The sequence below is a fragment of the Mesocricetus auratus genome, unplaced genomic scaffold (genome assembly GCF_017639785.1).
Source record: "Mesocricetus auratus isolate SY011 unplaced genomic scaffold, BCM_Maur_2.0 Super-Scaffold_15014, whole genome shotgun sequence".
Taxonomy (NCBI): Eukaryota; Metazoa; Chordata; class Mammalia; order Rodentia; family Cricetidae; genus Mesocricetus; species Mesocricetus auratus.
In genome coordinates, this window is record NW_024429186.1 from 64,230,641 (window position 1) to 64,243,481 (window position 12,841).

Sequence of the window (12,841 nt, forward strand, 5' to 3'; positions counted from 1 at the left end):
GATTCTAGAAAACTCTGTTGTATTCTCTATTCATAGAGAAGTGAATAAGAACTGGGAATGGTAGTGTTTGCTTATGATCCCCTCCTTATAGGTTAGAGGTCAAAGGATTAGGAGCTCAAGGTCATTCTTAGCTACTATGTCCCTGTCTCAGCAAATCCTTTTCCTGTAAACGGATAAGAACAGATACTATACTTGATCTTAGCCAAAAGGTGGAGAAGCGATAACCTTTTCTTGTAAAAGAATAAATTTTAGAAAAGTGCAAGGTGGATAGATTTACTACCCATAAAACTGCAGTCAGTAAGTAATACATAAGGCTCAAATTATACAGAAAAACAATGGATTCAAATATTTCTTTTCATAGTATAGCTTTTTTCAGAAAAAAAACTTAGTCTTTTGCTTGTTTTTGGTTGTTCTGGAGTAGAGCCTATGCAATTCTTAATTTATTTTATTGTAACCACTTGTATTAAGAAGATCATTGGTATATAAATTCCTCCTGCCCTTAAGTAAAATTGTGTTCAATCAAGTACCTGTTTGTCTATAATATACATAAGTAAAATAATTGTACTTAGCCGGCGGTGGTGGCAGGCCTTTAATCCCAGCACTCGGGAGGCAGAGGCAGGTGGATCTCTGTGAGTTCGAGACCAAGCCTGATCTACTGAGTGAGTTCCAGGACAGGCTCCAAAACAATACAAAGAAACCCGGTCTCGAAAACAAGAACAACAACAACAAAAAATTGTACTTACATGAAGCACAATAAAACCTAAGTAAAATGATTTTACTGATATAGAAAACTTCATAATGTTGAGTGAAAAAAATGAAATAAGCAAATACATACCATACTAAGGATAAAATTATCAAAGTATATTTGTAGATAAATATTAAATGAAACAGCATTGGCTTTTTAAACTCCTTCAAATCAATGTAAAAAAGGAAATAATATAAACTATTGATAGAAGTTGAAGATATGCAAATGTTTATACCTCATTATTTCACATATTTTATTCAAATATGTAAATGATTTATTTCTTCTGTGTTTAGAAAATAAACATCTCAATAGAAAAAATGGGTAAAAGAGCCATGTATGGTGACACATGCCTTTAATCCTAGCATCAGGAGGCAGAGACCAGCAGATTTCTGGGTTCAAGGTCAGCCTGGTCTACATAATTGGAGTTCCAGGATAGCAAGGACTACAGAGAGATCTTATCTCAAAAACAAACAAAAAGGAGCAAAAGAAAAAGAAAAGTGGATGTACCTAATCAATAGAGAGGGCATCTTAATGGTTAGAAGATAAGAAATGACACTCTGCTTTATAATTCAAGAATTGTAGGCAAAACTGCCATGAATTTAGATTGGCCTTTACAAGAATGACAAAAAAAGGAGTGTCAAATGTTGATGAAGGTGTGGAATGAGCAAAATCTGTCTATGCTGATGGTCGGGTGGTAAGTAAAGCTAACCCTAGAGGTGCTTTTGTCTCAATAAAGAGAACTTAGCACACCAACCTAGTAACTTGATAATCCACCGTTTACAATGTAGAATGTGGTCACCATGGCTTATATAAGAATGTCCTTAGTGTCATTACGTGGTAGTCTAGAATCAACTAGCATGTCCATCAGCATTAAAATGGATATGATACATTAGCAGGCAAATGTTGTTTAGCAATAAAACTGACTTAACTACAGCTAAACTTAGCAGCATTGGTGTCAAGATTATTAAATTGAAAATTGATAGAAATCATTTCTGCCCTTTACAGTTTTAAAGATTGAGATAGTGTTAATACTGTCTTAATAGTAACTAGTAAGTGGTTAGAGGGACAGAGTTTGTTGGGATGCTGGTGTTTGTTGAGCTAGGTACTGATTGTTTGCTCAAAAACCCATTAAGTTGTGTGCTTATGATGTACTTCAAAGGTTATGATTCATTCCAAATGAAATAATAATGAAAACTCATTCCAAAATGAAGGGGCTGGTTAAATAGGTAAATGCATTGTGTAAAATACTATGCATTTTTTTCCCCAGTGGTAATGATAGAGATCAAACCTAAGCTTTTGCATTTTATGCTATGTTCTGTGGCCATAATATATACTCAACTTGATATAATTATTTTAAAGTGATAGTAATATGTTTTCTGGAGTATAATAAAGTTTACACATTGGCTCCTATTAGTTATGTATATATTTTCAAGTAGAAAATATGGGATGAAGGAGGTAGTGGTGACACATGCCTTTAATTCCAGCACTTGGGAGACAGAGGCGGGTGGATCTCTGTGAGTTCGAGGTCAGCCAGGGCTACACAGTGGAACCCTGTCTCAAAAACAAAACAAAACAAAACAAAACAAAGCAGCCCAAAAAAACTGGAATGAGAAACTCCAGTTTACTTATTAACTTTTGATGATTGGAATTTGAGCTGAGTAGTCATATTTTTAGAAATGTTTTGTCTCCAGTTGTTATTGTTTAATGTATAAATAAAAAAAAGAAAGTCGAGAGACTATCAGAATTAGGTAGTTACTTCTAGAAACTGGAGACTTGTGGTTGAAGGAAGAGTAAGAACATAATGATGAGTTATGTTTATGTTTTGCGAAGTAGTGGCTACAAAAGATACTATAATTGAGAATTTGTCTTAATAATCTCAATATTGGGTGGGAGAGGGGGTATGTTCCAAGCACTTGTCTTCATAGTACATTTATTTGTATAATGAGAATCTGTGTGGTAACAATAGTTTTACAATGGGGATAGTTTCTTAAAGCTTAACTGAAATTATAGTGTTTACTAAGCATGCTTAATTAAGTACTAGGGATTGGATTTAGGGTTTGTATATGTTTAGGTTTTGTACGTGTTAAATATAGCACTACACTTAAATCTTTTTTCCTCTTTTGTAAATGTAAACATTTTATTAGATAAAATAATGGCTCTTTAACCATTGTATATATGGTTTTCTGAGTTGAGTATTGTGACATATGCCTTTAATCCCAGAGTTTAGGGGGCCTAAATAGGAGGATCAGTTTGATGCCAGCCTGGCATATATATTAAGGATAAGGCTGTATGTCAGTAAGTAAACAAAAAGTGTTCAAAGAAGTAATAAACTCATTTTCTGTTTTTATGTGTATAAAAGATATTTATTACTAAACTGTAAATTACAAGGGCTCAGTGGAGTGAGGAGACAAGTATTCACTTTTGAATGTCTGCCGAAAGTCTATCTCTGGGACGTAGATTCTGAGTTCCTCATTTAGGCTCTTTAAAGAGAAAACCTGATTACAAGTAGGATGAGCTACTTACGGATTTGTCACTCACCTTAAATAGTGTTTATACTTATCCTGGATCTGCTTAGGATTCAGCTGGAGACACTGAGAATCTGCTGGGCATCCTAGAAGCTGAGCCTCAAGAGGTAGCTGCGGATGGATGCCTGGCATATTCCAAGGATGGGTGACTGCCTGCCTGGATAGCTGCAGACTATCCCTAGGAACTAAGAAAGGGCTCTACTCACCATCTGTGTGTGCATCACAGTAATCTGTGTTAGATACTGTTCAGCAGCCTGGTTCTAGTCCCATTGGACTGTTGGTTTAATTTTTTTCTAAAAAATCTGTGATGAAGACATTAATGTCTAATGATATAAATTCAAAATGAAGTGTGTCTATGTCTACAAATAGACACACACAGACACATATATATCACATACATATATCCCATTATCCAATTGTTCATTTTGAATAGTATATATAATTTACCTTTTTAATTTTAAAGGCATTTGACACAGCAGAGTTCTATTTTAGTTGTTCATTTTTTTAATCCTGCTAAAGCACATTTGAAGTCTTTTGATTTTTAAAGCTGATAGAGTACTGAGTTACTGAACAACCATTAAAGAAATGACCTATAGTAAATCTTTAACTTTTTTCCTGTCTTAAATAAAATATTTTCATTATAAATTTATTTCTGAAAAAACTGAACACTATAATAATAAGTTGAAATGATGTATGTAAAACTTTCCCTCCTTAATTTCCAGAGGATACCAAAGACTCGGAGGCTCCTACAGCACCCCATAATAGCCAGCTAACGTGGAAGCAAGGCAGACAGCTGTTGAGACAGTGAGTAATGACTTCAACTTAAAGTTATGAAAGTGCTTAGCAAGTCAATTTGTAAGTAAAAACTTGATTCATTTTAATGTATGTTTTTCATATTGCTGCTTTTAAAAAATCAGTTTGTAAGGCTGGTGGGACACATCTTTAATCTAGCCCTGGCAAGGCAGAGGCAGGCCTGATCTAAAAAGTTGAGTTTCAGGACAGCCAGGGGTAGGCAGAGAAACTCTGTTTCAAAAAAACCACAAAAACCAAAAAACAACAACAAAGATATCATAGCAGCTGCTTATGGAGGTCAGAAGACAACTTTCAAAAGCAGTTGGTTCTCTCCTTTCTTCTGCTTGGCTTGGCTGTAGGTAACTTTACTTACTCAGTCATTATTAAAGCTTATTTCCTGCTAGCTTCAGGAATTACCCCCCCCCCATTCTCTATTCTCTCTCGTGGGGTAGAAAATCTGAAAAATTGGTTTAAAGCCTGAACTGAAGTAGTATCTATCGAGTTGAACTGCAGAGATGGTGCTCAGCATTTAAAAGTACTGGCTGCTCTTGCAGAGGATCCCATGTTTAATTTTCAACACCACATGGTGGCTCATTGTCAACTGTCTATAACTCCAGTTCATCTAGTAACTGTGTGCCTGCGCACTTTGATTCATGTAGGAAAAGTACCCATACTACATAAAAAATGAGTATGGCATCATTCATCTAAGGCACTACAGAGAAGTGTCAACAGACCATTTAAAACTCCCCAGAGATGACTTGCCAGTTTTTCTTTTTAGTCAAAATTCTCTTTTTAAAATACTTATTTTACTTTAAAAGCATGACTATTTTTGATATTCCCCCCCCCGTGTGTGAGTGTGAGAGTGTGTGTGTGTGTGTGTGTGTGTGTGTGTGTGTGTGTGTGTGTGTGTGAGTGAGTGAGTGAGTGAGTGAGTGTGAGTGTGAGTGTGAGAGAGATAATTCACTGTCTGTTTGCCTGGTGCCATTAGAAGCCAGAAGAGGGTACGGTGCCTCACCTTGTGATGCTGGGAACTCATTCCAGGACCTGCAAGAGCAGCAGGTGCCTTTAACCACTGAGATGTCTCTAGACCATAGTGAAAGATTTCAGGAACCTGTTTGGTGCTTGTCATTGATGCATCAGAGATAACTATGACAAATCCTATTTATTTTCTTTTTATCTAGTGTTTCTTTTTCTTTATAGTTGGATATTCTGCTATTTGTATCCTGCTGATAGCCCTGGGGTATAGATGGATCCTTTATCTTGATATGACTCATAACTACTGTACTTCCATCCAAACATAACTATAATTATGTTTTTTGTTTGGTTTTTTTGAATTAGGGTTTCTCTTTATAGCCCTGGAGGTTCTGGAACTCACTCTGTACATCATGCCTGCCTCAAACTCAGAGGTCCGCCTGCCTATGCCTCCGAGTCCTGGGACTAAAGACGTGCCCCATCACTACCCACATGTATTATTTTCTTTACTCCAGTGTTTGTATTACTTGCCATTTTATTGTATCAGGCTTTTTCCTTTGGATCACCAACTAGCTCCCAAATCAGGACACAGAGACTTATTATTAGTTTTGAATGTTTGGCCTAGCTAAGGCTCGTTTCTGGCTAGGCTTTTTAACATAACTTAAATTAACCTGTTTTTCTTCACCTGCCTTTTGCCTCTTTATCTCCTCTACTTGTGGCTGCTTTGTGTCCTTAGCTCTACCTTTTTTTTTTTTTTTGGTTTTTTATGAGACAGGGTTTCTCTGTATTGTTTTGGAGGGAGATCCGCCTGCCTCAGCCTCCCGAGTGCTGGGATTAAAGGCGTGCGCCACCACCGCACGGCCCTTGGCCCTGCCTTAAACCCCATGATGCATCATCTTTTCTAGTATCATTTGATTACTTGCTGCCCACTGGTCAGTCTCACCAGAGTGTGGATAAAACCACAGCCTTAGTTCAGTCTTGCCTTCTGATCTCCAATTCTAGTTAACTCATGGAGAAAACCAGCAGAGTTAAGTGGATGATGTTAACTACTAACTTGTGTCATACAGAGAACCTCTGTACCCCATCCCCTATCCCTACTGCCCTCAGTGGGGCTCCAGACTCTACCACATCTCAGCGTAGTCAGTCACTCGACTCAAAACGACAGTGAGGTTAGAATTCTTTCACATTTTACTTTTCTTTTTATAGTATTGTTTTGTTTTGTTTTTTGTTTTTCGAGACAGGGTTTCTCTATTGTTTTGGAGGCTGTCCTGGACCTCGCTCTGTAGACCAGGCTGGCCTCGAACTCACAGAGATCCTCCTTCCTCTGCCGCCTGAGTGCTGGGATTAAAAGCGTGTGCCACCAACGCCCAGCTCTATAGTATGTTTAAGATTCTTATTTGTTACCCATTTCCAGATTCTTGTACATGACTAAAACCTGAACTACAGAGTTTTGGTGGGGAAAGGCACTAGAATAACCTGCAGAGATGAAGGAAACCTTCAATAATACATGTCAAGTCAGGCAGCTTTGAGGACCTTGCAGAGAAAATCCCAGGATACAGTCTTAATCTGTCTGGTGTCTACTTCTGGGAATTAGTTTTATTGTCTTCTTCTGAAGAAAAACTACTTGTTTTCCCCTTGTGACTGCTTCTCCTACCTCCTTTTTTATCCAGGTTGTGTAAACCTTGGAAGTTAATTTAGACTAAAGTTAGAGACTCAGGTAGGGACAGGAATTGTTTCCATCACATGTAGATTGCATTGTTGAGAATAAAACATAGGGATGGCTGTAGGGAAATCATTATTTCTCTCAAAAAAATGTTAATCTCATCACCTGGATTCACATTTTCTCTACTTCTTTCTCTATTTTTATAGTCAAACCGTTTTGAAGCAATATTGGTGTGTGATAACCAATGCTTGCCTTGCACCTCTGGTCCTTCTCTTTTTACCTTTGTAGTCTTTATTCTTGTTCCTTGCTTGGCCTTTTGCTGGTATTACAGGAGTGAGTCACTATACCTTCCCTAATTTTTTTGTGTAATTGCATTTATTTGTACATCAAAAAGGTAATATTGTTTATTTTTCCCATTTATTCTCTGTTTTTGTTTGTTTGCTTGCTTGCTATTCTAATCATCTTTTTTTTAGCTTTCATCTAAAATTATTTCAGTTTTTTACTAGGACTGTTTAAAGATAAATTTTGAAAAAATGTATACATATGTCTACCTGATTGTTTGTATGTATACCATGTGTATACAGTGCCTGCTTAGGCCTGAAGAGGGTATCATATTCCCTGGAATTGAAAATCTAAGTGGATTGTCAGGCATCTGAACCAGGTGTAGGGAACTGAACCCAGGCAAACTCTTAGCAACAAGCCATCCCTCTAGCCTCAAAGACTTCTTTGTCATCCTTCATTAACTCTTAAATATTTCCAGGTGAACAGCTTATTGTCTTTGTATCACCATCTATCCCCTTCTTTCCAATGTCATATTGGATTCTAGGTTAATTACTTGGCTTAGATAAGTGCACTTTGCAAACCACAGAACCAGAGGAATATTCTGGAATCTGAGATCTAAAGGGAGATTAGTTCTTGACAAATCCCTGACCAAGAACTTAGTATGGTACTGTTCTAAGTTTCAGATCTACTTACTCTCTCATATTAGATATTTAAAAAACCATGTATGTGTGTGTATAAATTCACATATCTATTTAAAAGGTAAGTATGTGTCTTGATGGAGGTATACCTTCATACGTGTGTGGGTGTATATATTTTTAAAGCTCTGAGGCTGTTTTAAGTATTGAGATAAAGGGCTCTTAATCAGAGGTACCCACACTCTTCTCTTGTCTTGTCTTGTCTTGTCTTGTCTTGTCTTGTCTTGTCTTCTCTTGTCTTCTCTTGTCTTGTCTTGTCTTGTCTTCTCTTCTTTTGTCTTGTCTTGTCTTGTCTTGTCTTGTCTTGTCTTGTCTTGTCTTGTCTTGTCTTGTCTTGTCTTGTCTTGTCTTGTCTTGTCTTCTCTTCTCTTCTCTTCTCTTCTCTTCTCTTCTCTGCTTTTTCAAGACAGAGTTTCTAGCTCTGGCTATCCTGGAATTCCACTGTAGACCAGGCTGGCCTCAACTCAAGATCCATCTGCCTCTGCATCCCGAGTTCTGGGATTAAAGGTCTGTGCCACCACACCCCACCTTATTTCATTTTTTTAAAGATTATTTTTTGTGTATGAGTGTTTTGTCTGGATATACATATGTACCACATATGTGCTGTGTTCCCACGTAAATCAGAACAGGGTGTTGATACCCTGGAACTGGAGTTAATTGGTGGTTGTGAGCCACTATCTGACCATTATCTCCAGCCCCTATATTTTAATTTTGACTTACAGTTGACATAATTCTCTTAGTACTGGAACTAGTCTGTAGTGGAGCTATTGAGACAAAAGTTTGTATGAAGTTTTCAAAAAGAAAGTAATATGGTTTAAAGGTGGCAGGTATTAATAATGTGTTGTTTTTAAAATAATTTATTTTTATTTTATGTGCATTGGTATTTTGCCTGCATATATGTCTGTGTGAGGGTGCCAGATCTTGGAGTTACAAACAGATGTTAGCTGCCGCGTGGGTGGTGGGAGTTGAACCCAGGTCCTCTAGAAGAGCATTACAGTGGGCCATTTTTAGCCCCTAGTATGTTGAATTTTAATATTTGATTTTCTTTTGATAGGTATCTTCAGGAAGTAGGATACACAGATACAATACTAGATGTACGATCTCAACGGGTAAGGTCATTGCTTGGACTGTCTAATTCAGAACCAAATGGATCCGTAGAAGCAAAGAATTTAGAACAGATCCTGAATGGTGGTGAATCTCCTAAACAAAAAGGACAAGAAATCAAAAGGTATGACTTGTCTTTGTAGGTTAACATTGTTTAGCTTATGAACATCAAAGACAGTTGTATGGCAGAGACTTTTCATTGTGAATCTTACTTTTAGCTAGAGTTTTCTGCAGTTGTTCTTACTGTTAGACATGAAATGATTGTATGAAGGCACCTTTTTGTATATACTCAAACTAATTTTAGTAAAGATTATTGCTGTTATCTATTACATGAGTAGTTTTGAAATATTTTACAGATTAAAGATACCTTTTTTCTACATAAGAAATCTATGAAATGTGTTGGTGTCTCCTTGGTCCTAGAACCCTCAGTAGGGGTGATTGTGGGAATCAAGAATTTACAGACATTGGATACTACACACAGAAAAGCTGGGGTGGTTGCCTGGGCTCTCTGGAGAAGTGTAACACCCAGGAAGCATAGTATGTTTATTGTATATAACTGAACAAGGAATCGAGGTTTATGGCATGCAGACAAATCAAGGAGGCGCATATAGTTATTCTTGGTAGGAGCAGTCTCTGCAGGGGAGTAGTCTTCAGGCCATAAGTATCTGGAGTAAGGAGTAGAAAGCTACTGTGTATATTTCTACACACAGTGTCAACATTCACAGTTGAATCAGAGGAAGACTTTGCCATCCCTCTGAGCCTCATCCTAGAAAGGGTTTGCCACCCCATGGGGCTATTGTCCATGTCTTTATTATTCTCTAGGTAGCCCTGACTGGCCTATAACTTAGATCTTCCTGCCTCTGCCCCCCAAGCATTGGGATCAAAGGCATGCACCACCACACCAAGCCTGGCCAGCTCTTGTCAACAGCACACATCCACTTAGGGTTTCCTCTGCTCTCCACAAATTGGTGTATCTTATGGAATATATGTTTCAGAATTTTAAATATGGACAGCATTAATAAATTTAGCTTTTGTGTTTAGTCTTTACTTAGGCTGAAGTATAAGGGGTTATAAAAAATTGCTACATTGCTTGTTCTGGTAGTTTTGAGAAATAACATATTTGGTTGTCTAAACTTACTAGATTGTTTTTCTCTTTAAGACTTTTTTAAAAGATTTAATTTTAATTATGTTTGTGTGTGGTGGGAGATTATGTACATGTGGGTGTGTACAGAGACACAAAGAAGGTATTATATCTCCTAGAGCTAAGAGTTTCAGACTGCTGTGAGCCTCCCAGTGTGGATGTTAGGACCCAAACTCGGTCCCCTGAAAGATCTCTTACTTGTACTTTTACCTGTTGAGCCATTCTCCCAGTCCCCAGATTTTATTTTCTTGTAGCATTTACCTAAGATGTTTCAGACAGAATGATTTAAATAAACTCATGCACAAATGATCTTTAAAAAATATTCTACAATAACAGTTTTAGTCAGTATATTATAATTAGGTTGTCTTGAGCCAGGAGTGGTGGCCTAAGCCTGCTGGTAGGAGGATCAGGAATTCAGTTATTTTCATCTACTTAATAAGTTGAGACTAATCTGAAATTTGTGAGATCCTGTTTCACAGCAACAAAAATTAGATTGTGTTAGAATTGCAACAGTTACCGTCAAGTAGTTTCAGACTAGGAAACAGGAGGGTCAGGATGTGGCTCAACCATTGAATGCTTGTCTAGCATCTATGACATCCTGGGTTCAGTGCAGGAGGAGTATTAAAATAGCATTCAGGAAGAAATATTAGTCCATCACTGAAATAGTTGGAATCATATTTTTCTTTTTCTGTAGGCCCTCTGGTGATGTTCTTGAGACATTCAATTTCTTAGAAAATGCTGATGACAGCGATGAAGAAGAAAATGACATGATTGAGGGCATCCCAGAAGGAAAAGACAAACTTCGGATCAATAAGCACAAAGTAGGAGATTTACATTATTATCTATATTCAGTAATTTGAACAGTAATTTTTAGGTGTCCCTTGAAAGGTTTATATTGCCAGCTACCACTGAGTTATGTACAGACACAGGAATTAATGTTTCATGTATTAACCACTAAATGGCTGAAAAAAGGTCTTTTTTTTTTTTTAAGTATTTGTCTAGTGGTTTGAAACTTTTTTTTTTAAATGGCACCCTTTTCAATCCTACCAGTTTGGAACCACACTGAAGTTTATCTTACAGTATCACATGGGAGATATATGAACAGGAACTGCAGTGTAGATACTCCCAATTTGGGTGAGGGACTGATATATGGATTATAAGTATGTACCAACATCCTGAATATTTCATATGGGTTAATAAAAGTTTACTTTTGCTAATACAGTAAGAAATGGACTTAATGTATTTTAGTAGTGAGTGGGGAGTTTTGTTAACTCTACAGGTCCAAAAGTAGAATATGCCCATATGTAAGCATCAAAGTAGTGTGTATAGTGGTGTGTGTGTGTGTTTAAGAAAGAAGTGAGGCCTGAGGTTGTATGCTGAAGAATTTGACTAGTTATGCACGAATTCCGCAGTTTAGCCTCAGTGCCACATAAACTAGATATGGTAGTGCAGCACTTGAGAGGTGAGGACCAAAGGATAGAGATTTCAGGGCTGTCCTCAGCTAGATAGTGTTTGAAGTCATTTGGCTTCTTGATACCCTGTCTGTCCAAAAAGATTAAAAAACAAAAAAAAAGTAGTAAATTCAATTGTGGCACTTTGAGATTTTTGCAGTAGTTACAGAAAAACAAATATTTCTCAGGCTTTCAACCTTTCTCCAGCTTTTCATATGTGTGATGTATTTTATTGGATGCATAGAGGTTTTACTTTTTAAACTTACAGTGTGTTACAGAGTGCATATTTGCCACAGCACAAGGAAGTCAGGACAGTTTTGTGAGTCAGTGTTCTCCTTCCAGCTTTATGTGGTTTGTGAAGATAAAACTCGGGTCATTGGGCAAGCGTTTATCCTGCTGAGCCATCTCACAAACCTGAGGTTCTGTTTGTTCTGGGATATAGGTTGTTTTATTGTCTGTTGCTTGTTATGCTATGCTGCCATGAATGATAGAGCTAGTAACAGTTCTCAGTGTGTTCAGCCAATTAAGATAACTAAGTTACCAGGATGCAGGTGAGTTCTTTGTGAGATGGTTGTTTAGCAGTGATCACCTGTGAGCCTACTATAATTAAGAAAACTCATAAGGAGTAAAACTAGTATTTTCTAGCACCCCATCCCTTGGATCACATCTTAAAATAGGTCTTCAGCAATGTTGAACTGTTTATCTGGGGCATGGTTTAAGATTTGTGAATTGTGTGGGAAAAGTGGATCTGAATAATTTTATGGCAGATGTTGTTGTGAAATATTAAAGGTCCTCTTTGAAATGTGGAATTAAAAGTGCTAATTATTGGCTTATTTTCTCTTTGCAGATAGGTAATGAAGGTTTAGCTGCTGACTTAACTGATGACCCTGATACTGAGGAAGCCCTGAAAGAATTTGACTTTTTAGTGACTGCAGAAGATGGCGAAGGAGCTGGAGAAGCACGGAGCTCAGGGGATGGTACAGAATGGGGTAAGGGGACAAAGAAATCTGGGGTGGGAGGAAATCTAGCCTTTTCAGGTGGTTTATTTTTAAATATTGTGCGTGGGATCTGTGTGGCTGAGTGTATGGTAGCAGGCAAATTGAGAGCAAGGAGAAATGGTGTTGGTAATTTGAGGTATTTGGTCCTAGTTTATTAGATTTCGTGACTGAGGTTTTCAGTATATGGCTTTTGATTTCCGAAGTTGATCTTATCTAAGTGTTTTCTTGATTTATAAATTTATTTTTCCTCTCTAACAGATCTTTTTTTTTAAACAAATCATTTAATTTTAGGTAATCAAATCTTTATGAGAACTTAGTTTCTCGTATGCTTTTTGGTGTTACTATATGATCTTAGTGCTAGGTAGGAATAAATTATTTGATTTATAGCCCTAATAATGAGCAAGATTTAGTGAGGGTATGACACTTATTGCATATAATATTCTGCGTACAAATATGAGGGTCTACATAAAGCT

The 12,841-nt window shown here is 37.2% G+C and overlaps 1 protein-coding gene and 1 pseudogene across 1 annotated transcript in view; one reads left to right on the forward strand and one right to left on the reverse strand.

Annotated features, from left to right (window-relative positions):
• Strn3 (striatin 3) overlaps window positions 1-12,841 on the forward strand; it is an 81,945-nt gene that overhangs the window by 29,781 nt on the left and 39,323 nt on the right. The window contains 4 exon segments of the mRNA XM_040743121.1: window positions 3,993-4,074; window positions 8,729-8,902; window positions 10,614-10,740; window positions 12,218-12,359. Coding sequence (XP_040599055.1) covers window positions 3,993-4,074; window positions 8,729-8,902; window positions 10,614-10,740; window positions 12,218-12,359 — 525 coding nt within the window.
• LOC121139646 lies at window positions 88-222 on the reverse strand (annotated as a pseudogene).